The following is a 23,229-nucleotide window of genomic DNA, read 5'->3' as shown; positions in this document are numbered from 1 at the left end:
AATATGTTCCTGTATTAAAATTAGTCAAAATCAAATCAGGTATTTAGTTATGATTTTTATTTCATTAAATTATGGAATTATTGCCCTTCTGCATTATATAAAGTTATTTGAAATTCATTTATCATTTATAGATATTGATGAGCACATCCTAAATAAAGAGCATGAAATTATAATCAATGCATTTTGCTACAACAAATATAGCAAATTTTGGTTACAGTTGTTCAGGTGCAGAGCAAACTTTTCCATGTTTGTTTTATTATCTGCTCACTATCATCTTGTTCCCGTGACATTTCCATGCTGTTGTATAGTGATGATCTTGCTTTATCTTCTTAAATGTTGTTTTATTGATGTGAATGAGAGATGCTTTCCCTTTGCCCCAAGTGTTAGTTTGTATTTTTGTTAGGAATTATGAGTAACTTGCTGGAACCATGTCTATTTGTAAAGACCTACTCAAGAGGCATGGGTGTTAGGTGTAAGTTCTAGCCAGACAAAAAAACCACCAGACAATGAGCAGTCAGGTTTGCTTGCAGTCATATTTCTTGCCTGTTACTTTCCAGATAAGCAGCCTAAGTTATGTTATTTTTTCTTGCCTCATACAGAAGATGAATGGTACTTGTGGTACCACAGGAGTCAAATGAAGCCATGGTACAAAGTAGCATCTTCTAGTGCTGAGAGTATTTTTGCAGATGGAGTAGATTACCTAGATAAAATGGAGTGTTAAGACTCTTATCTATAGTCCTGGTGGCATGTATTGTTCATTCTCACACTAGCCCTTACAAATACCAGGATGAAAATCCTATTAAAACTGAGACCTTTTCTGTCATCATATTTTGTTTTCAAAGCAAAAACCCTAAGCAAACAGGAAAGAGACTCCAAAATCCATTAAATTACATAACAAAAAATGGCCCTGCTAGGAAAGCAAGCTTATTTTGTATTTCTTGTGGAGAATGAAGAAGTTGATGTCTCTACCATCAGCTGTGGCTCTGATCATAAAGGACCACTGCACACTATTATGTTCTAGCAGGCAGTTCTACCACAGTGTTATATGAAGGCCCCTTCCAGGCCTCTGGTCTTTTTGGAGAAGTCAAACCACAAGGTAATCCTCTTTTCTTCTGAAATTAATAGAAATATGTAGTTTAAAAGGCAAGTCTCTGTATATTGGGGTCTTGTTTTCTAATGCCTGGAAGAGACTATGCATGAACTGTGCTTGTTTCACTAATTGGATTGTTGCATTCAGCTGCTGTGAGTTGCTTTGACAATACCCAGTAGAGCCTCTGCATTTTGTGAGCGAGGGTACAATCATGGTGCATCAGTTTCACCACAACTGTAGCTGTTTTAAAACCATCACATTTGCTGGCCACTCAATAAAGGTCATTCTGTTTGTGACAGAACAAGCCAGCCAGAAAAGAATTACATGGCTTCTGGCCAAAAAAAAAAGGGCACCAGAGAAATATTTTATCTTTAAAGATGTCTCCCTTTCTATTATTTTTTTTTTCCTTGGGATTCTATCCAAAGAAATGAAGTATATTATTCATGTGGCTTTTGGGAGAAAGAATATTTGAAATAGCCTTTTAGCTATGCATCACTGAGGTCAATATGTGTATGTCAGAATGTCAGATACAGGTGTTGCAGTGTAGAGGGATGCAGTCTGATCCATCAAAGTAAGGAGAAGCTGGCTTCCACCACATTCCACCTGAGTGTGGAACAACTGCTTTAATGCAGTCTGAGTGCTGCTATATCACAGTCTTCATCTCCCACCTCTCTTTGTGCTGGTAATGTTTTTCTGGAACACTTAGGAGAAAAGGCACAGTTTTGGTCTTCAAATGCCAAATGAAAATTTAAGTCATTCTTTCAAAGACAATTGCTGGTGCAGAGCCTCCCTGAGTATTTCAAACCAATGCCATGGCACTGGAGTGTTAAAAGTGGGTCCAGGAGTGTTTGAAGGTCATGCTCAGTGTTGTTGCTCTGAGAAACTCTGTGAAGGACAAAGGAACTGAAGCTTCAGTAGGGAGTGAAATCTTTCTCAAATTGTCAATAATGTATTTTATTTAAGAGGAAAATCATTGAAGAAAATACAAATAATAGGAAGAGGTTTCCTGTGCCACACAAGATGTGCAGCTCCATTCAGAATTCCTGGAGGAGTCAGTGGGGGGTATGTCCAGTGTATTAGCCTTTTCCATACTGCTTGAATATCATGTCAGTTGGCTGTGAATTGATCTCTGCAACTTTCTAAAATAGGGTAAATTTGAATCCAAATTATCACTTCTCCCTTCTTTGGCCAGTGTATTTTATATATTTTAAATTCGGAATGGCAAAGGGTCTTTCCCATCATTCAGGGTTAGATGCTTAGATCTAAACTGAGTATTTTTATAAACTCTTTCTGGAATAATGCACACCAATGTCTTTGGAAATATGGCTGAAACGATTGCAAATGATCTCTGAATTCCCAGAAAAATTCCACGTGGCTTTAGCTGAAGCATATTTAGGCTAATATTAATTGTCAGTGTTTTAAAACTCTTGGCAGGAAATGGGCAAGATCTAGAACATACACCCTTTAGCTCTCTTCCTGCTTCACTCCTAAGGTGTTATAGTTCTAGGGTGTAAGAGGGAGAATGAAATATTACTATATGTGGAAAATGAAGTGGGAGTATGATGTGGAAGGCTGAGGAATTAGAAAGTCAAGTTATTTCTCTTCTGCTGTTCAGGATAGATAATGTGATAAATCCACTCATCTCCAGAGTCCTGAGTACAGAGGGCGTTCGTGACTGTGCTTATGATAGGCTGAAGGTCTGGAGTGGTTCATGCAAGAGTACCTGGACCACTGATGTAACAAAATCAATGGAAGTGTAGCAGGGTTGTGCTTCACTGCATGCCTGTAGGATCATGGTCTCAGCCCTTTGTGTTTCACAGTGCCTTTATTTTGAATCATCCCGCAGTTCCACATCATCCACAGTGACAGAGGTAAATCACAATGGGGAAGTAAATCGAGTGGAAGCCATGAAGTGTAGCAGAGGAGGACAACAGTGCTATTTCTGACAGACAGGAGTGAAGACAAGACTTCTGTTACAGGAGAGACAAAAGGGATATCCAAAGAATGAGGACAGAGGTGTAAAGTGTGGACCTTTTAAAACAGGGACAAAAATTTTGTTGCATTAAAAAGAATAAAAAGAAAAGGAATTGGTGAAGTGATGGGCCATGCTCCAAACAGTGAACAAGAATATCTGGCACCAAGAGCTAAGACCTTAATGGGAGCTGTTAAACAGCAGTACAGCTGGAATTGATTCTACACCTCTTTTACACTATTTTACATAGCACAGTCATAAGCCAGTATTTAAAGAATATACTTTATAAATGTTTGTGCTTTTATTGCCCTTTTCTTTTTTTTTTTAGAAAAAAAAAAACAGTAATAGAACTTTTTGCTGTAAAAAGAAAGATGTTGGCTTGATATTTCACTGTAGGGAGAGTGTTGAGTAAATCAGGAGGGACCAGCTCCCTGGAGTTAGTACAGGCATCATATTTTGAGCCTAGAACATCTGTACATTAATAATTAGTAAGGTTAGATGGAAATTTCTTATTGAAGTCAACTCCATTTGCTTGCAGGCGTGACCGACCTGATTTTAACTTGTATTTCATACCTGCACAGAGATAACTACAGTGGCAGGAAGTGTTAAAGAAATCTTTCTTAGTTTACTTGGGGGTAAAAAACAGAAGTAGACAAGAAGTGTCACCCTATTGCAGGAGGGCAGAGATAGAATCAGAACCTTTTGGTTTGCAGTATTGATTTGCACAAAACAACATTTCCCCTCTTCATACCAGGGACCTACATTGTTCTGTGAAATCTTGCTTTGCTTGAATGACTATAGTAATGGTCAACTGGGAGATCAGAAGAACTATCAGTGCTTGGGCCTCTAGCTGTGTATGCCAGTTACTGTAGATTTTCTCCTTCAGATTAGGTAATGCTAAAGTTCTTGCATATTTTAGTTTGCTACCCACTGTAGTTGCTAACCATGCAATCAGATTTGTGAGGCTTTGTATTCATGGAAGAGTAGCCATGCATTGGTATAATATCAAAGCAAATGGAATAAAAGTGTTCTTTTGTTTCACTGAATATCAGCTTGAATATTCAAATAACATATAAGTATTTTAAATAATAATAAACACTTGGCAGCATAATTGTGTGTAAAGCCCAACATAATTGGAGTACTGAGCCTGTTTGGTCTCAAGGATGTGTTTGCTACAGCTGCCTAATTTAGCAAAGCAATTCTGAGAAAACATTAAGAACAATTTGGTTTGAACCTATGAAAACAGGGGCTATGTGGTTTACATGCAACTCTATTCTTGTAATAGTTAATCTTCTGCTCTGCAGTAGAGTGGAGTGGAATTTTCTATCTTCCTCTTCTTCTTCAAGCTAACAATTGATAGTCTGTCTCAGATATATGTACATCCCATTTAGTCAGACAGTCCTTATCTGTGCACTTGTTGAACATGTTACAGTGAAATAACTAATTAACAGCATATTCTGTAGAGAATTCTGTGCCACTTTTTAAGCAGGCCACAGAGTACTTATCCTGAGATGCAGATATCCTATTTTGGTAAGTGATTTCCAAAGGCACACAGGACAGGTCTTTCAGAGGTATTTAGGCTTTCAACACACGGAGAATGACATTGTGAAAAGCACGTCAATGAGAGCTTTGTGTGGCTGTCATTGAAGGCAGTGGAATGCAGGTACCTCACCTGCTGAGGTTCTTCAGCATGTGCAGCTTCATTGCCTTTGAAAACCTGCTCCTACCATCCTAACCAAGTTGCTTTTGGAAATGAAAGACAGATATCTGTGAAAATGTTGCCTCTACTGTACTGTGAAATGAGCCTGTTTCTTAGTCATAGGCAAACGTATTTGTTGTTTCTGGTTATTGCCATTTCTAGATCATTTAACAGAATCTTTACTATTTACCAAGTACACATGCAAGAACAAGACATTTTTCTTGTTTCTTTTATATTTATTTATAATATAAAACTAAGACACAGTTTTACACGTTCAGTGATTTTACTGCAGCATCATGCATAGATATGAGTCTGTAGTTCAGCAGCAGTTAACAAAGATCTAGAGGACAGGAAGAATGAAGAATGCATGACCTTTTGCTGATACCATTCTATGTTCATGGTGATCCAGCAGTGTACACTTCCATTCTACTAATTTTTGGACACATTTTGAGAGCATGTGCGTGTCTGTCAAAAGGTTCTTTATATGCAGAACTAAGTTTTGCCCAAGGTAAGGTTGAACTTCTGCTGAAGTTGCCTCTGAAGTCATATATGTCACCTGAGTCCAGTTTCCCTGTGAAGCCTGTCATACTGGTATTTCCAATTGTCAGTTATCAGAGCAGTAAATTAGAAAAATCCTACCCATGCCTAAGAAGTGTTACCTTTTTTTTCTTATTTTTTTAAGTATCTTGAGCTGTAGAAAAGTCTGGATCTGAAGCCCAGACTTTGCTGATTTGTGGGGCCAACTCCAAGAATGCCTCTCTGCTTCCTTCCCCAACTGAGCACATGGGAACTGGGAGAGATGAAGCCAGAGCTAAAATGTTTGAATCACATCCCTGTCTCTGTTTAGTGAATCCTTATGCTGAAATGTTTGCATATTTCTGCATAATCCAGCGTAATATTTGATGTGAGCTGCCCTCCTGAGCTAAATTGGGAACAGCATGTGTTGTAAATGCCCAGAGATCTGACACACATCTGGGGTATCTTCCCCCATCTGAGCTTACTGTCTCCAACCCCTATATTTAAAAGGTGCAAAATAAAACACAGCAGCCAAAACATATCCTGTGTGTTAGGAGAGAAGGGATATCTGATGCTAAATGTCTGATTTTTGGTGCAATGAAAAAGACTTCCAATAGCCAAATGCTGTTACAAGTTTGGATATTAAAACAAGGCATTGTTTCCCCTTTAGTCTCTTTCTTGAGTAGCAGGTGAAGGCAGAGGCATTTCCTGACTGGGAGGCAGTGGGAAGTCTCTAATCTGCAGGTTACATGAGCCTGTTGTGTGTCACCACCCTGCAGAATAAACCAGGTTATTTTTTGAGACACAGAGCTGCAAGGAGGGGAGTTAGGTCACTGATGCAGAGCACTGAGCCAGTCCAGCCTCATTCTGCTGCCTCATCTGGGTGAAACATTCTGGAAGGTAACTTGTTACCCCAAGCTTTGTGCTGGGTCAGGTGTTGCTTATTGATGCCATGTGAATTCTCTAGTAACTTTGTAAATTATCATCCTGTGGCATCACTGCAGGAGGAATCAGTTTAAAGCAGATCAGATCATAGATTCAGTGCTCTGGTCAATGCAGGTGAACTATATTTGTATGTTCAAGCTCAATTCAGACCAAATCTGTATTACCAAGTAGTTAGCCAGTATACACACTGGTTTAGAATTAGTATGAAGCCTTGTAATTAACAAACACATCATTGTTATGAAGAGAAATGTACTGAAAAATATAGGAAATAGTGATATATAAAAGCTCCATATTGCCAGCTATTAGGAAAAACAAGGCAGAAATAGCCAGTTAAGTGACAAAACTGAAACACATATGCAGACTGTGAATATGGATCCATAAATTATCATTCATATTACCATAAAAACTCATTTAAATTTCAGATTGGTTTTAAGCTCAGTAGTCACCCTTTGATTGCTTTTTCTTTTTTTTTTTTTTTTTTTTTTTGTGTTCAGAATAAATAAAAGGAAATTAACTTATGGGTTGAGATATGAAACACATTCCAGCTGCAAGGGCAATTAAAATGCTGGCTACTAAAGGGTGAGATGTTGATGAGGAAAGACTTTGAAAGGCTGAGAGCATCTGTTAATGAAAATTCTCAGAGGCATAAGATCTGTTTGCTCAGGTAGTTTGGAAACTGAAAGTGTAGATAAAGGTTAGGAAGTGGAATAAATATTTTTCTAACATGATTGACTGAAGGTCAGATAGAAAGAATAATTTTGCTATGTCTGAGGACAATTCAACTAGCATTATTTTTTTTTTCCAAGACATTTATCTGAGGTGAATCCAGGGGTTTTTTTGTGATGAATATGTATTTCAATTCATAGTCTGATTACCATAATCTCCTGTGATTGTTTCTTCAAAGGAACAATATTTATCACTTTTTAGACTCAGTAGTTCCAAACACGTTAAGAGAAGGCAGACAACAATAGTACACACTCGTTCTAAAAACCCTCATGTATCATGATAAAGAGCTAACTTGTATTACCAATATTTTTAAGTTTACACCATACTTTGAAGTGATGGTTTTCATTCTTTGAATATATGAAGCCAAGTTTTAGGTATTTTCAAAATCCTATCCTGTTGATAAGTAAGTTTCTTTTTTCAGAACATCTACTGCCTTTAACAGAATAAAGGCAGTGATTCGCTCTTTTGGCTAAAAAAGTTATTTAAGCTTAAAAAGAATTAATTTTGTTTCCTTTCTCAGATGATAATTCCACACAATACTTTCCTTTTTAACTCTATTTGTAATTGTATCATAATTATGCAACTTTACTTGGAATAATAAATATTGGTTTCCATCCGTATCCCAGCTCACTGGCAGCCTGTAGCTATTCAGCTTGCTCTAGTAAATAAGAGAAAAATGCATTCTGAAATGCCATATGGATGGAACATGGCTTTACATGGAATGTAAAGACAGGTTGTCTTTTCTAGACTGATGATTAACTCTGTGGTTCCTAATTAGAATCTTTTTTTTTTCTGAGATAAATATGTAAACACAATTAGGTCTGTACTTTTAACATGCAGTAAATCAGCCTCATTGGCTGTGTTAGTCAACACATTGGGATTTTTGTTCTGTTTTTCAATTGCAGGTAGAGGTTGTGAGTGATATCTGATGATGATGCTTTACACAACTTTGTTATTTTATGTGTTTTCTTCCATTGATTTCCATGCATGTTTCAAATACAGAAAAATTACACGGCATCTCTCTCTCTCTCCTGACTAGAGAGAGAATATAAGAGACTGTCATCCAAGTGTGCCTGAAGTTAAGGGCAGATGAAGTCCACCTAGGCCTCATTAGGGTCAGCTCACTGTGTCTGATTATGGATTATGGCTCGATACTTTCTATCCATGGTGACTAGATCTGTTTTTTTCAGTAACCTATGCACAGGGGTAATGAAAAAAACAAACCAAGCCTGATGGGTCTGAAGAAAATGGTTGGTAATATCTGTGTTTCTTGGTTTCTTCTGTTTTTACCCAAAGAAACTTCTGATCTGATTGTATTATTCAAATGCTTTTCAGCTGAAGGCTGAAAAGCAAGCAAGACTCCTTGCTTGCTCCATGCAAGAGGCAGTAAGTGAGGCTGCAAAACCATGGTTGTGATCTAGAAGAGATCAAAGGTGAAGAATCCAAGGGAAAGCCTCTACAGAAAGCTGCATCTTGGTAAGGCTGTGGTATTGTACTAAAGTTATGGTGTTAGCTTTCTGATACCACTAGGATGCAGGATACTCAGCAAATGGTTTATTCTGGATTTGCTGATGGCACTTGGAGCATGTCCTTGCTGGAGAATTCAGGGCACTCAGGGAAATTGGTGTCAGTGATAAATACCATAGGACTTCAACTCCATAGATTTCTGTCTCACTGTGTATGGAACAGCACCGTGCTTACTGCCTAGTTTTAGGGTTTGGACAGATGAAGCCCTGGACTCTGTAGAGCTTCCCTAGTGAAGTATCTGTACTTAGCCATTTTAATTATTTTTTTGTTATTCAGATATTCTAAAGCTTGGAAACTAAATACTTTTAATGCTTATGTAGCTTTACAATTTTGCAATTTGCATGTAAAAATTTTCTCTTTGGGAGAGATCTCTGCTACTCCTAGACCCATGTCTCCCAGATCTCAGCACTGTCTGGTGACAGAGTGCCCTCACAACTCTGGTAGCATCAGTACAGAGGATACTCTACTGCCCATATCACTGGACAGCACAGTGCTCTTCACCTTCTGTCACTTCCCAAAATTCATTATTCCTTTTTCTGATTTTCAGTGCTAAGTCCACCTTTTCTTCACAATTGTTTACCTGTTATATTTTCCTTGAGTGGAATCTATTCTGGTTTTGATGTGGTTCCATCTTGTCTGTTCTATTACCAATCTCTATCCAGAGGCTGTTCACTCAAGTATTATTCCTTTGAAAATTATTTAAATAAAGATTTGCATAGCAAAGCTAAAACTAGAGCACAGCTCTTTTGATAAACTTTGGATCGTATCCGTGTACTGAGGTCTCCCTATCTGTCCTACACCAGCAGATTTGCCCACAACATTGTGAAAGTCATATGAATAAGTCCCCCTGTGGAAGTGACAGCATTGCTTATGGCATCTTTTTGTCTTGTCCTTGGTTATTGAACTCTTTGATCCCTTACTACATTGCTCTCATTTTACACTGGCACAGCTTCATTCAAAAGCAACGTAGTTGCACTGACCTAAAACTGGAGTAAAATGAGAGGCAAGTTAGATGCAAGGTTGTTATGAAAAAATAGATCAAGGTGAAGTGGATTCAGAAAGAGCCATTTAGGGAGGAAAAACAGGTATTTTACTTGCATTCATCAGCTCTGAATTTCTGCAGTTTTAGCTGTATCCCATCCCTAACAAATATGAACCAGATGGTTCCTGTAAATTCTCCTCTACAGCCAGGCTATTTCACATTCACTCAAGCAAGCTGTCATACCTATTTGTGTATATTTTTCTGTTTATGGATGACAGGTTGCAGTACTGTAGTGTATGTACAGAGTAAGCTAGAGGTTTACAGAACAGAAAAAGCAGAAATTAAAAAAAAATCATTACAATGTGTTTGCTACTTGGTCTAGAAGGTTGTCTACTACCAGAGTAGTGGAGTGTAACACTTTACATGTTGGTTACCAGCCAGAAGTGATCAGGTCAAAACCAGATGGGTTGCACTTACTCTATTTTATTTAATAATTTAAACATGTGTGAGACAGAAGGAGCATTCCAGGGTCACCATCATTTACTGAATTGTTTCCTGTGACTGTTTAGTAGCTTGTTCCTTGCTTCTTCCCCTGCTTATGAAGTTGTTAAGCAGACCTGGGTTATGCAAAGCATACTTGCCCCACAGACACGTTGGGATTTTGGATGATGGGGAATTTTGGGGTTGGCTAGTAGTTTTTGAACTCGTGCCTAACATGGTGATCTGTTTGCTTTCAAATTAGCGTTAGGTTCAGTGCCAAACACACAGAATATCCAAGTATATCTCAATTTACCAACCTCTGGTACACTTGAAGTGTAAGCTGGCATCATAGCAATTGTATTTATCATGGGGGATCACTTGCCTGGATGGCCTCCTTTTTGGTGAGTTCATTGTGCCCTTGACAAACACAGCTCAACACTTAAATCCCTGAAGTTCATTGATGGGCCAGAAGTGTAGATCTCTGTATCATGTCCCAGATACATAGTTCAAAACACAAGTGTTCAGATCAGAGCCAATGTTCATTCAGGTGGCACAAGCATGCTGCATGTCAGGAAAATGCACCCCTCATGGATTGCTGGTATTCAGCAAGGCAAAAGGAAGAGCAAGTGCTCTTCCATTTCTGTAGGAGGTGAAAGGTCCAAGGTCTTAGCAAGAACATTCAGGAAAAGAGATTTACATAAGTGGTAACTTTTTTCAGTAAGTACTTTGGTGCCAACTGCAAGGGCTCATGTGATTCTACAGATGTTCCAGTGTAATCATTTAGTCATGTCACATTAATGATTGCTGTTATTTAAACAAGAGTAAGTTCAGTGATGTAGCACATAGAATTTCATATGGCTGAGCAAACTGCTGACATGAATTTCGCCTATGTGACTGTGGGAGAAGTTTTGTGAGCTTTCAGACATGCAAAAGAGTGAAACGTCCTCTTCACTTGTGTTAGTAGGGTCAGTGGAGAGAGGCTTTTATCAAAGGAATAATCAGAAAGACTGAGGCACAGACTTCACTTCCCTGACAGAAATAGCAAGATACTGGCTGAATTGGTTTCTTAGTTCATCTTCAGGGAAGACTGGCCAGAATGTAATTCCATCTGCATTGCTTAAAGTACAGAGATAGCATTGCAACAAATAAGGTTTTCACTGCTTTATGAGAAATTTATTTAGAATGTTTTCCTTTTTTGCAAGCTTCAATCTGCAAAACTCAAAATACTTGCTTCAGCTCATGGAGAGGCAAGCTAGGCATTTGTTTGGTTTTAGTTTTATTACTATGTTTACCTTCAGCCCAATCATTTTGAGCACTGTTTAGATGATGGCTAGCTATTTGAATTCATCAGTATTTTTAAAATAAGCCAGACAATGGCATACTTGAATGTTAAGGCCAGGATCATCTAAGCTTTTAGTGATGCAGATCAGATTGACCTGTGAGATTGCACTCAAAGATGACAGGAGCAGCCTGTGTGTTACATGACCTGGCAAGTATGGCCACAGCCATCATGTGACCAGAGTATTCTTAAATCTGTAATGCCAACTTGTTCATAACATAGTGCAGAGAAGGGATGTGGTGCCTTCAGATGAACTAACCTCAGAAATAGTGCTTCCAGAAAAATGCCTGCCTTTCATCCCACTATTTTTCATGTCCAAGTTATGACTAAAAAAGGAGGTTGCAAGATCAGATTGGGGTCTAAATAAATTTTTCTTGTGGTCTGTATTGGTGTTGATGACTACAGAATGAGCAGCCACTGAATTTTGGTGATGATATTGTGGTCCCTGTTTCAAGATAATCTCAAGTTTTTCTTGCCTTAACTAATATTTTTTGGCTGTCTTGACAGAAGTAGTATGAACTGGCAACAGTATTGATGAAATCCCTTCCTGCACAACTTCTCCACAGACCTGTGGTGAATTATCAGTTCTTTAGTGTTTTGGAGTAAATGTGATGCACACCAGACAAAGACTTTGGACCAGAGATAGTTGCCATGGCTGGCTGCTGCCTTCACCCTTAGGGGGAGCAAGATGAGAGGTACCTGTAAGAGTTCTGCACCTCCAGGGGGCCGAGGGATGAGCATTCATGTGTTTCCTGAGGGCAGGGTGTGGACAAGCACCATGTGCAGGCCTGGTCACTGACAGTGCACACAACACAGGAAATCATTTCCCTGTCCATTACCCCAGCAGTGCTCCCAAAATGGCACAGCTTGCATTGTTATGCTAGAAAGAAAAGTTCACATTGCAAGATAAAATGGTCCTTTTAGTTAAACAATCATATTGCTTATGTAACAGCTCTTTTAATGGTAAAGTACAGCTGGAGCCTTGGAACATGTTGTTTACAGAAATACCACATAAGGGTAATGATGTAAAATGCAGTAAATGGCGCTGGCGGCATTAGACATGGGGAGAGACCTGAGACTGGAACAGTGAGGATGCAGGTGCCACCTTCCTGTGAGAGCAGGAGGTTTGAGCCAAGCTTTAGTAAACCAGGAGAATGGGCTCTGTAAAGGTCATCAGAGGTCTGGTCTAAGGAGCTGCTGCAGCAAGGGCAAATGGTTCTTCTCAAAGCAAGGATGGGAGAGGGCCCAAGAGAGAGGAGCTGGCACAGCACAGACGGTGCCCATAGGGAGGATTTCAAGAGCTAGCAAGGGTAGAGGGGACTATGATGGTGAAGATTTGATGTGACAAGGAGAAAGAGGAGGCAGAGAAGACAGAAATTACAAAGCTCTGGAACTTTTCGGTCTCATTTTACTCTAAGTGTACTTACATGCATAGGAGAAAGAGCAAGAATACTCAGCAGCCTTTCTTGAAATGGTAACCACTGACTAATACACATGCATACAAAAATACACATATACTTACCCACACAAACATGCAATTTCACAAAATTAGGAAAATTGCCCAACTTTCTTCTGAGATATTCAAGGTTTGACAAAGCAAATTCTGACTCAGTGTTAGCTGAAACTGGGATGCAATGGCATCTTCGCTCCAACATATTCATTTTCCTTCTTTCTTTGAGATAGTTCACGAGCTTTGTATGTGTCATTAGCAAAAAACAGAACTACAGATATGTTTGATGTGTTGGTTTTTCATAATATTTTGAACTGATCTGGAGTAAAAAAAACTGGGCTTATGGACTGTTGTTGTTTACAGCAAGCTCAAGGTTCATACTTAGATGTTATATGAATGATGAAACAAAGTAAATATTTATTACTGACTGAAATAATGTATTTTCAAAAGCACATCTTTGTACACAAAGCATTTGTAAATCCCCATTAGTGGTATTTATGCTTCCACATAAAAATTCCTCATTTGCAGCCAACTGAGTATCTTAGGCTTAGATCTTCCTGCTACATGTAATGCAATCACAATGCTGTCACAGACATCAGAACCATTTTTGTAAAATATGATGTTAAGGAAGACTGAGTTCATTGTGCTATACATATGTAAATGCCTCTCTTTCAGTAGTCTCAGAGGAAAGAAGATGCCAGAAAGAATTCTCAACCAGCGTACATATTAATTGTCACCACCTTTCATGGGATAGTAAAGTGCATTCATACAAAGAAAAGCATTAAGAATCAAGGAGGCTGCACAGGGAAAGTGAGGGCATTTGAGTGAGACCTAAGGAAGTCACACGATAAATTATGGTAATCTAATTGTAATCCAGAAAATCATTCTTCTCTTGTTTGTGTCTGTAATGAGGTAATGGTGCAGCTCCTCTGGCTTCACACAGCCACTACAAATTTACAGCAGGCTGTGGAAGATCAGGCTGCAGCACAAGTTCTTTGTTATTGTTGTATCTCTGCAAGGATGTCTGAGTTCAGAATAGCTATTGGTTTAATTTGCAGCAGTGAACATGTTGTTCCTCTGTAGCTCAAACTCCTTTCAGTTTCAGAGAACTGGTTATCACAGAGCACAATTAAGTGGTTGTTGATCCTGTATGTTTATGTGGTTGTGTGTAAGCTTTTCAAATCTGGCTGTGGATAAGAAATCCACTGCATGACTAAAGAATTGGACTGAAAGTTCTGCAAATAAATTATCTGGACAGAAACAGCACTCATATGGATATGCTTCAGAATAATAGAACTCTACAGAAAACCACTAGGTGTGCTTGAAGTAGAATGACTTCTGTCTCTGATTGGCATCTGCTCAGAATGGGAACAATTAGAACTATGCACAAAATTAAATTTTCTGAATGAAAACAGGTTCCCAGCTACATACTAAAATAAAAGGATGCAAATCAATATCTGATGATTTCTACATAAGCATGACTTGGCAGAGATTCTGTCTTTAGTTCCACCACTTTTCACTTAGGGACTTGACTTGGGTTCTGCCTTTTGCTGAGGCATGGCTGTTCACAAGACATTGAAATGCTGCTTGCCTCTGTAATTTCCCACTGTGTAGTCCTTGGTTGTTCTGTGCTGCTTCTCTCCTGTGTAGAGGATGCTAACTGAGTTGATATTACCTTAATGAACACATTGGAAGTGTGGTTAATGCTGCTAGACTCCATATTTAAAAACATTTTTTGAAATCAGAGTGTCAGTAAAGTACTCTCCTGTGGCTGTGGCTCCAACGACCGGTACAATGACTTAATTGACATTCTTGTGCAGTGCTTGGATCCCTGCCAGTTAATGACCCATTGCAGCAGTCTGCACAGGCAAATCACCCCTTTTGTCCTGCTCCTCAGGCTGATGGGCCTCTGCCCAAGTAATGGCTGTAGGCTCCTATTCTCAGCTAGCACAGACCCCAGCATGACCATAAACATCCCCGAAAGGATCAGAATATGGTATATGGGACAGATTCTGATATACCACCAAGATGTTCTGCTGAAGTTGGTGACTTTGCCAGTGGCATAGCTGAAAGGAGAAACTGGTCCCTACACTGTTGTTTTCTCAAGCAGTGAAGCACTTGCAGGCTCTCAGCTAGTCTGTGTCCCTTTAGATGATGCCAGTTTTTTGTGAACCCTTTGTCAAACATTCAAAATAGCTTTTATTTTTGTTCTGCTTTTAAATGGTTGTATTGTCTCTTCCCCCACAGGATTTTCCATTCTTCAGGCAATTATGGAAGCAGCAGTACAGAACAACTGGCAAGTGACAGCCAGATCTGTAGGAAGCATAAAAGATGTTCAAGAGTTCAGAAGAATTATAGAGGAGATGGACAGACGGCAAGAAAAAAGATACTTAATTGACTGTGAAGTAGACAGAATCAACACCATTTTGGAACAGGTATCTGCTTTTCAGAAATTGTGATCTCTCTGTGACAGACATTGTCAATATTTCTAGAACTGCTTATTGCTAGAGATTATTAAGTATCCTTTGAGATTCAAGTCCCAATAACTGGCCAGTTACCTAGTAAAATTAAAATGTCTCAGTGATGCTCATAGTTGGTGGCAGCACTTACATGTAACCTACCAGGAAATATCACTGTGATATTTTTTTTCCCAAATGTTAATAATGAATAATTTTTAAGTAGATAAGGAACCTAGAACCTCAGCTGTCACAGTAATATTACTGGAATCAAGGCTACTTGTAAGGATTGCAAGACAGGTGCAATTTTTTAGGTGGAACATGAAACAAGAAATAAAAAGCCAGTCAAGTATCACAGAATCATCTTAAAGAATTCCCAGAAGGAAATCCTGCTAATAAAAAATTCAGCTGGTAGTCCAGACGATCCATTAGTACATTTTGGTACATAAAGTCCTCCCCTCTGCGCAGCCAGTGCTGTTGATGGGCTAAATTGTGGGTGATGGGGTCTAAGCACCTTTGTTGGGCAAGATGCATCTGGAGTGACTGTTTTGCTCTTGCATGGCTTTCCCAGTGGTTGCCCCAGAGGAATGGCCAAACCCTCTGGCCATCCCAGGGTATTGCCCACTCTGCCTGTGTCCCTGGCTGTGCTGTGCAATGTGCTTGAAGAGGTGTAATAACAGCTACAAATTGTCAGCAGCAGACACAGGACAGTTCCCTGCTGCCTGGGCTCACAGTAAAGCTGGTGCTGCTGTGGCACCAAATCCATGCTGCTTGGTCAGTCACAGGCATGTGGGAATTCACTTGCATTAAGACTGAAAAACCCTCTGATTACTGCCACTTTGTAAATTTAACTGTGGGTTCATAGTATGGAATAGATCAATAACATTTAAATTTCATGAAGCGTTAGCATATCTCTTGGAAATGTGTTGTAAACTAGCAACAAGCTGACCTCAGTGCCATAAACCCTGGGAAACATGAAAAATATATTCACTGTGTTCCTTCTCAAAATATTCAGTTCCTGTCAGGCCTTGAGGTGTATCACAGAGGGTCAGGCTGTGGGGACAGCCAGGTGCCACAGCTGCTATTACAGAGCAAGGAAGGAGGCGCTCAAGGGAACAGGGCACAAGCTGTGCTGGCCCCGACTCTGACAACTGCTGTGGTTGTGATGCTAATACAAGCATTGCATTTTATGCTGTATTTTTAGGCAATATGGTTAGTGCTGTCTTTAAGGGAATTCATACTGAAAAGTGTAAGAAACTTTTTTTTTTTTTTGGTTGCTCATGTTCTTGGAAAAGATGCAAAACACCATACCTACTCACAGCCCACTCTTTTGAAAATGCTGCAGCAGAGCACTCCTGAGCCAAGCTTAAAGAGCTCTGTGGGCCCCCTCTCAGCTGAGATGAGAAGCAGGCCTTTTGTTTGATCTGGCTTCATTTACATTTGTTCTCATTTTTTCTTCTACTGTCCAAATAATAGAAAAATAAGTCAAACCACTTCAGTACCTACAAGGAAAGCTGTATACCAAGCAAGCCATGTAGCAAAAAAACCTGGTGACTCTTTTTTCTGCTGCTATTCTAAATTCAACTCTCTTGAAGCTTAAATTTTGTTAAATGTATGATTTGGTCTTCTGTCTGTGTGATTAGCATAGGTTAAGTAAAAATTTGCTGCTGGGGTCTCCACATTTCCCCAAACTCTACAGTACATGCTGGTACACCCAATGCTAAAAATATCTTCTGTCAACAATTTCCAGAGGTTTTTAATTGGATACTGAAAAGCAGTGACTTCAATTTCTGCAGGGAAAGTCAGTAATGGTGGATGGACCCTAGGTTGATGGCTGAACAATTATTGTTTGTAGGCTTTTCCTTCCATCTCCTCTGCTTACCCTGTTATCTTCTCATAAAGTAGTTAAAAGTTTTCACAAACATGTGTCATATTTAAATCCATCCATCCAGTTTGCTCAAGGGAATGGAGAGTTGTCTTTTTTTCAGCCAAGTGTGTTTGCTGATAGCATAATATTGAAGGGAGAGATAAGTCTGGATTTGCATATTTCAAATCTAGCGTTTTATTGCAGTTTAAAAAGTCAATTCAGTGCTATGTGTGGAGTTTAGGAAGGCTGCTCAGCTGAGAAGCACTAACATCTGAGCCTGGTACCACTTGCTGATGCACATTTGCAGGTGGGTTTGTTTTTCCCAGTGAGAACAAAAGGGAGCCAAGACACCCTACCTGTCTGAACTGCTGTGTCAGAGCACTGGTGGACAAACTGTGTCCCATAGAGGGCTGGTACAGGCTGCCTCTGCCCAGCTGTCTCTCCATCCCTCTCCCTTTTGTGCCCTCCTAGGAGCAGGAATCCAAAGGTCAAAACCTTCCCATTAACTTCTGGGTGTGCTGCCTCCCCCTAGAGAGGGGGTTGATGTGGTTACTGTGTGGCACTCTGCTATTACTCTGAGTCAGCAGCAGCACTTGCCAGTGACCCTGGATTTCAGAGGCTTAAATAGAACTTATTCAAGAAGAAAAGTCATAGCAGAAATAAACAGACTGTAAACCACTAAACAGTCTACACACGCACTGAGTTTGCTATCAGACTTTTGGGCTCTTGGCCAGCCCATTCAGCAAGCTTGTCAGTGCTCTGCTCCAGGAGCCATGTATCATGGCTTTGTGTTAGGGCTTGCATTCAGTAAGAGTGACCTCTTTTCCTGCATCAGGCTGGTCAGTGTGTGCACTTCTCTTCCTTTGATCCTTTTTTCAACCAGTTCAGACCAGGGTGTATATATCTTCCAAAAATTCAGGCTCATCCAAAGACAATTACACATCTGGGGATTTTCTTCTGAGACTTCAGGTCATTCTGGAATATTCTGTACCTTCCTCCAGTGAGTCAGTGACCTTGAGTATTCTGTATGCCTTTGGCATATGGCACGTGTGTGTGAGTCCCTACATTTCCAAGACCTGTCATATGAAGTATTTCTCTTCTCAGGGCTCTGATACTTGATCTTCCCAGCTGTGAATATAAGGTCAGGGAAAGAGGAAACCTCAGCTCCTACTCTGCCTGAGTAACCTATTTTGTGCCAAATTTCATACTGTAGGCTGATTTGTTTTCATTCCCCATTCAGAAGATTTTGTGTTGAGACTTATATTTTGTCCTGGAGGTGGATTCCCTGCCCTAACCTCTTCAGCTGTAGAATAGAGGGAAGCCGAGAAATCAGTAGTTATTCTGTAAATTGCCATCTGTTTGTTCACCTGCCCTGTAGTTCTATAACCACTGAGCATGTGGATCTATATCCCCCTTGCACAACAAAACTATATCCAATTCAATCATCTACTGGCCTCTCAGGCACACAGATAGCAACACTTATATCATGCAAAATTCATAAGCTCCCCACACTTCTTGTCCCTTGATGCTAAAATATTCTGTATTTCTTCACAGATAGATATAAAATTTTGTTCTCATAAACAGAAGAACATTTTCTTCTGAGAGCTAACAGTAAGCCTTAGCCTGTTCAACCATGTATTTAGAGACATGCTTTTGAGTTAAGAAATATGTTTTTCTTATTCTCAGGATAATAAGCTGTATTTCAGACCAGAGTGGCTTTATGTCCACTTAGAAGAAAATCTCCTGAGGGCAAACGAGGAGGAAGAAACTCCATTCAGAATCAAAATGGTGAAACTTTACAAAAGACCTGTTTATTCCAGAGCCTGCATGCTTTTATCAAAAGGATGCTATCTCCAAACTTAGTCATGAAGGTTAGGCTCCAAGGCAGTGTCTGTATTAAGTGAAGGCATCTCACAAAGCAAAAGCAATATTACAGCAGAGAATGCAGTCCCCAAAGTTTTACAATGACAGCCAGACTGTCAAAGACAACTTAAAGTGAAACCTCTTTGGGATTAAGAAGGGTAATCTGATTGCCTGAACTCTGTCCTGTGCTCACACTAACTATGACGACCTTCAAGTCTGAAATTCTGAGATTAGGATGGAGGTGTGCAGGTTTTCAGTACAGCCCCAGCTGCATCTCCCTGCAGAGCTGCTCAGATCTCAGAGTGAGCTCACTGCACGGCAGCTTTCACATTTAGGGTGTCATAAGAATAAACACAGAACTGCAGTATTGGGTTGATGAACAGTCATTAAAAATAACAATAGTGAAAACTGTAATTGAAAAAATTCAAGACCACTGTCATGTAAACTTTGTGCTTTATGTGTTCCATTATAAACAGATAGTCTGGGGATGGGGGTTTGCCTGTGTTCTCCATAGCAATTTAAAATACAATTGCCTACAAATCCAGAGGGCCACTTGAAGCAGAGCCATGAGTAGCTTCAGCTTCTGCTTTGCTTTTGAAGCCCAGCAATGCCATGTCCTCTGAAGGCACTGCCCTGCTCTGAGCAGCCCCTCCAGAGCAGTGTGCCTGTCACCTTCTCCAGGGCTCAGGGCACAGCTGTGTCACAGGCTGATTTTATCTTCTGTGTGGAGCAGTGGGGTTCAGCTGAGGCTCAGAGAGTATCTGCTTTGTAGACTGTTGTGTAACATCACACTGAAACTGGTACAGTTCATTTTTACATTTCCAATGAACTAGAAACTTAAAATTTAGGACATTTCTTCATTAGATACCCATGAGTATTGTTGAAACCAGGATGTAAAGGAGAATGAAAGGTCACTTCTTTCCCTTCACACCCAGAGAGTTTCAGCTGCTCCCAAGTCCATGTGGACACATGGGGAGGAAAGGGGAATTACTTAGGTCAGACACCCTCAGGAGGTGGCCAGCAGAAGAGGGAGAATGGGGATAAGTCAAAAGTGACAGCTGTATCTGCTTAAAGGGCCTGCTCCTGTCAGCAGAAACTCATAAAGGGCAGGAGATGAATCGCTAAAGCAGAGACAGTAACATCTTGGGTTAATTGCCCCACATACAGCACATTTCACACATACCTGAGGAAAGAATTTCTAGCTTGTAAAAAGGAATGTCTCTCCAAAGCCATCATCCAGATTTCATAAAACAAGCCAGGTTCTAAATGACAGGAATTTATCAGAGCATTATTAGTCATTCTGCAGAATGATTGAAGTAATGGCACACAAAGCTTAAAAGTGTTCAAAAGACATTAAAGCACAGTTTTAAATGTATCTGATCAGTAGTAATAATAATTAATCCAGAAACATCTCCCTGTGAATGTGGAAGCTTCTGTATGTGGAAGCTTGCTGCCAAGCAACTATTGTTTCTTGTGCCAGTGGTGTATGAACCTGAAGTCAGCATTAGTTTTTATTTTTCTGTGATTGTAACAGTTGCTCATTTTATGTTTTATGATAATTTATGGGCTATTTATGCACATGTCAATGCACACACATGCAACTGCTTCTAATACTTTGCATATTTTTACCACAATATTTGTAGTATCTGTTATGCTGTTACAGTCATACTTACATGGCAACCTCTGCATTGCCATTAAATGTACAGAGAACCAAAATCTTTGTTTAGTTATGCTGTTGCAAGTACAGAGTCAACCATTATCCTGAAGATCATATTTATATTGATATCACTGTGCTCATACAGAGATTGTATTTGCTTTAACTTCAGTTAATAGGTAGCTGTAAAAGCCCAAATGCTGCATAGCTCATCTTTCTATGCAGCTTTTCAGTGCACAGAAATGATGCATGTCTTTGCCCTGAGCCCTCTGAGGGTCCCACACACTGCTGAGCCTGTGTCCACACTGTGTGAGCTGCTCAGGTTGTTACCCTTGTGGACCCTCACCTTTCCCAGCTGTTGCATTTGGTGAGCTTTGGGAGCAGATGGACTCATGGATGATTCTTGTGCTATACCTGGACTGGAGGAGGGGATTTGGTCTTTAATTAGTTCTACAGATATTTTTCAAAAACAACATTCACAAGAAGTGTTTTTAAGACACAGAGTATTTGAGGGAAAGGGAAAGCTGGCTATAATTTGTTCAACATGTGATTCCCTGAGTTTTTGTCTTTCCCTATTTGTACATCTCTCCGTCTCTAATAGCTTTGGGAATCTTTATCACCTCTTCTAAGCTCCTGACTGATTTTCAAACCACTCACTCAGTCATCTCCTCCAGGCTTTAAAAATCAGTTTGTATATAAGTTGCTTTGTTTCAGTCCTGGCATTTAAATGTGGTTCTTTCTCCTTTTACATAAAGGATAAGCCCTTTCATCTTAGCAGACATTACCTTAATTTCTGCATCTGTCTCTCAAATAGTTTAATGCTTGAAACTCTGCTTCTAACCAAAGCCTTTCCTTAATTAGTTTCCAAGGCAACCAACCATCTTGGTGACAATTCAGATGAACCAACTGCAGGGAGAGGAAGGAAACACACTATCAAAATGAATAGTGATAGCACATACCACTGTGCAAACAGGCCTTGTACATCACCAGAGACAGCACGATAGTTCTGGTGTCTCATCAGTTCATTTACAAGGAAAGAAGTAAAAGAAAAGCTGCACAAGAGTGTGTGTGTCTTTTGTTCACAGCTCACTAAGCTGGGATTAATGGTTTCAGTGTGATATGGATCACGTATCTGGGGGAGGAGGGGAACCACTGGGGCTTTCCAGGGCCCCTCATGGACCAAGGTGTTCCCAAGTGCGTCTCATAGAGCACAGTTACAGTGCAGTTCAGATTTTCAGAATGGGGGCTGCTTCCCTGGGCTTTTTGAGCCCAGGTGCTGGTGGTGCAGTCTGGAACACCCTGGGATTTCACAGCTACAGACTTGTGGGGAGACATCCCCAGAAGTGAGCTCCAGAGCAGTGAGTGATCAAGAGCTGTGCTGTGCTTGCTGCAGGCTCCGGCTGGGTTTGGATCAGGCATTCTATGGCAGAGCACATCCCAGTCCAGGCTCTCACTGCTGGAGCTGGACATTCCTATGGGACTCCTGTCTCTTAACCCCTCTTAGCTGTGCAATTCCACCTGCCTCTGGGGAGCAGATTTAAGACATCAGGGGGAGCTTGGATTATTTTTATAGATAATCAGGCCCATCAATCAACTCAACTCAAATACAAACTTACCCCACAGAATCCAACCAGTGAGGTGGAAAGCAGTGTTATAATTTTAGAGAAAACTAATGTTCCATGCCTTAAAAAAAGCCCATGTTACTAAATTAAATTTGTTCGTGTCACACCATAGGCATGCATGCAGAGGTATAATGGTGTATATATTATTGTAAGCTCTGTCTTCCAAAATGTGTAATAAATAAAACTATCAGCAATATACATAGACACTTAAAAAATACCTTAAGTATCTTCTATCCTGGGAAAATGCATGTAAAGAATCAGAAAAGAAAAATATTGCTGTATCTCTGTTACCTCATATGAGTAAAACAGGCAGCCCTGCTGCATAAAAATCTAGTAAAAATAAATTAACCCTTCATAATCTTTTTCAGTTCATGGTTTATACACCAAGTTATATGGGAATACTGCAGAGTGCTGCTTATAGTGAAGCAGAATAAACCTTTCAGACTCTTTGAAAGCATTGAAAAAAGCAAATTGAGTGCAATTCCAGTCACAGTAAAATGCTATTTATAATAAAAAATAAGAAAAAGTAACCTTGTCTTTCCTAGAGGAGATTGCACTATTTTTTCTAAATTTTGTAGGGCATTTGAAAAGGAAAGGAAATGCTTAAAAAGGGAAAAAAAAAAAAAAAGAATGGCTACTATTCAGTATTTTTGGTCTGCTTGAAAGCAGTGCTCTGCAGTACAGAACCCCTTCCAAAAAATTCTCGTGTGAGCACTGGGGCTGAATTACTGCGACACTTCTGGGTTATATCCAAATAATAGTTTGAAGTGATCCTGACATGCAGTAATAGTTTATATAAGCAGAATTCTTTATCCAAGGACTCTTGCCCAATTCCAGGGAATAACACTGGGATTTTACTCTGACATGCTGATGGGAAGTACGGAGAAAATGAGAAATGTGTGTGTTTTTAAAATGAAAACTGTGTGACTCAGTTTACCTAATTTCTTCCTTTCTTCCTCCAGTGAATATAGATCCTTTTATATTTTGAGCAGCTAAGACTGAAGAAGTTTATGCTGTGGGATACGAAAAGAAGAAATGAGC

General features: G+C 39.8%; 1 protein-coding gene across 6 annotated transcripts in view; it reads left to right on the top strand.

The window, feature by feature from the left end:
- GRIA3 (glutamate ionotropic receptor AMPA type subunit 3) overlaps positions 1-23,229 on the top strand; it is a 142,482-nt gene that overhangs the window by 49,706 nt on the left and 69,547 nt on the right. For all 6 annotated transcript variants that reach the window (XR_013184216.1, XM_054641326.2, XM_054641325.2 and 3 more), the window contains exon 4: positions 14,974-15,161. Coding sequence is in view for 5 of the 6 variants with exons in the window: in XM_054641326.2 (XP_054497301.1) it covers positions 14,974-15,161 (188 nt within the window). In the remaining variant the exon portion in view is untranslated. The remainder of the gene's footprint in view (positions 1-14,973; positions 15,162-23,229) is intronic.

This window comes from Agelaius phoeniceus, chromosome 14 (assembly GCF_051311805.1).
Source record: "Agelaius phoeniceus isolate bAgePho1 chromosome 14, bAgePho1.hap1, whole genome shotgun sequence".
In the NCBI taxonomy this organism is placed as follows: Eukaryota; Metazoa; Chordata; class Aves; order Passeriformes; family Icteridae; genus Agelaius; species Agelaius phoeniceus.
This window is presented reverse-complemented; position numbering and strand designations above follow the sequence as displayed.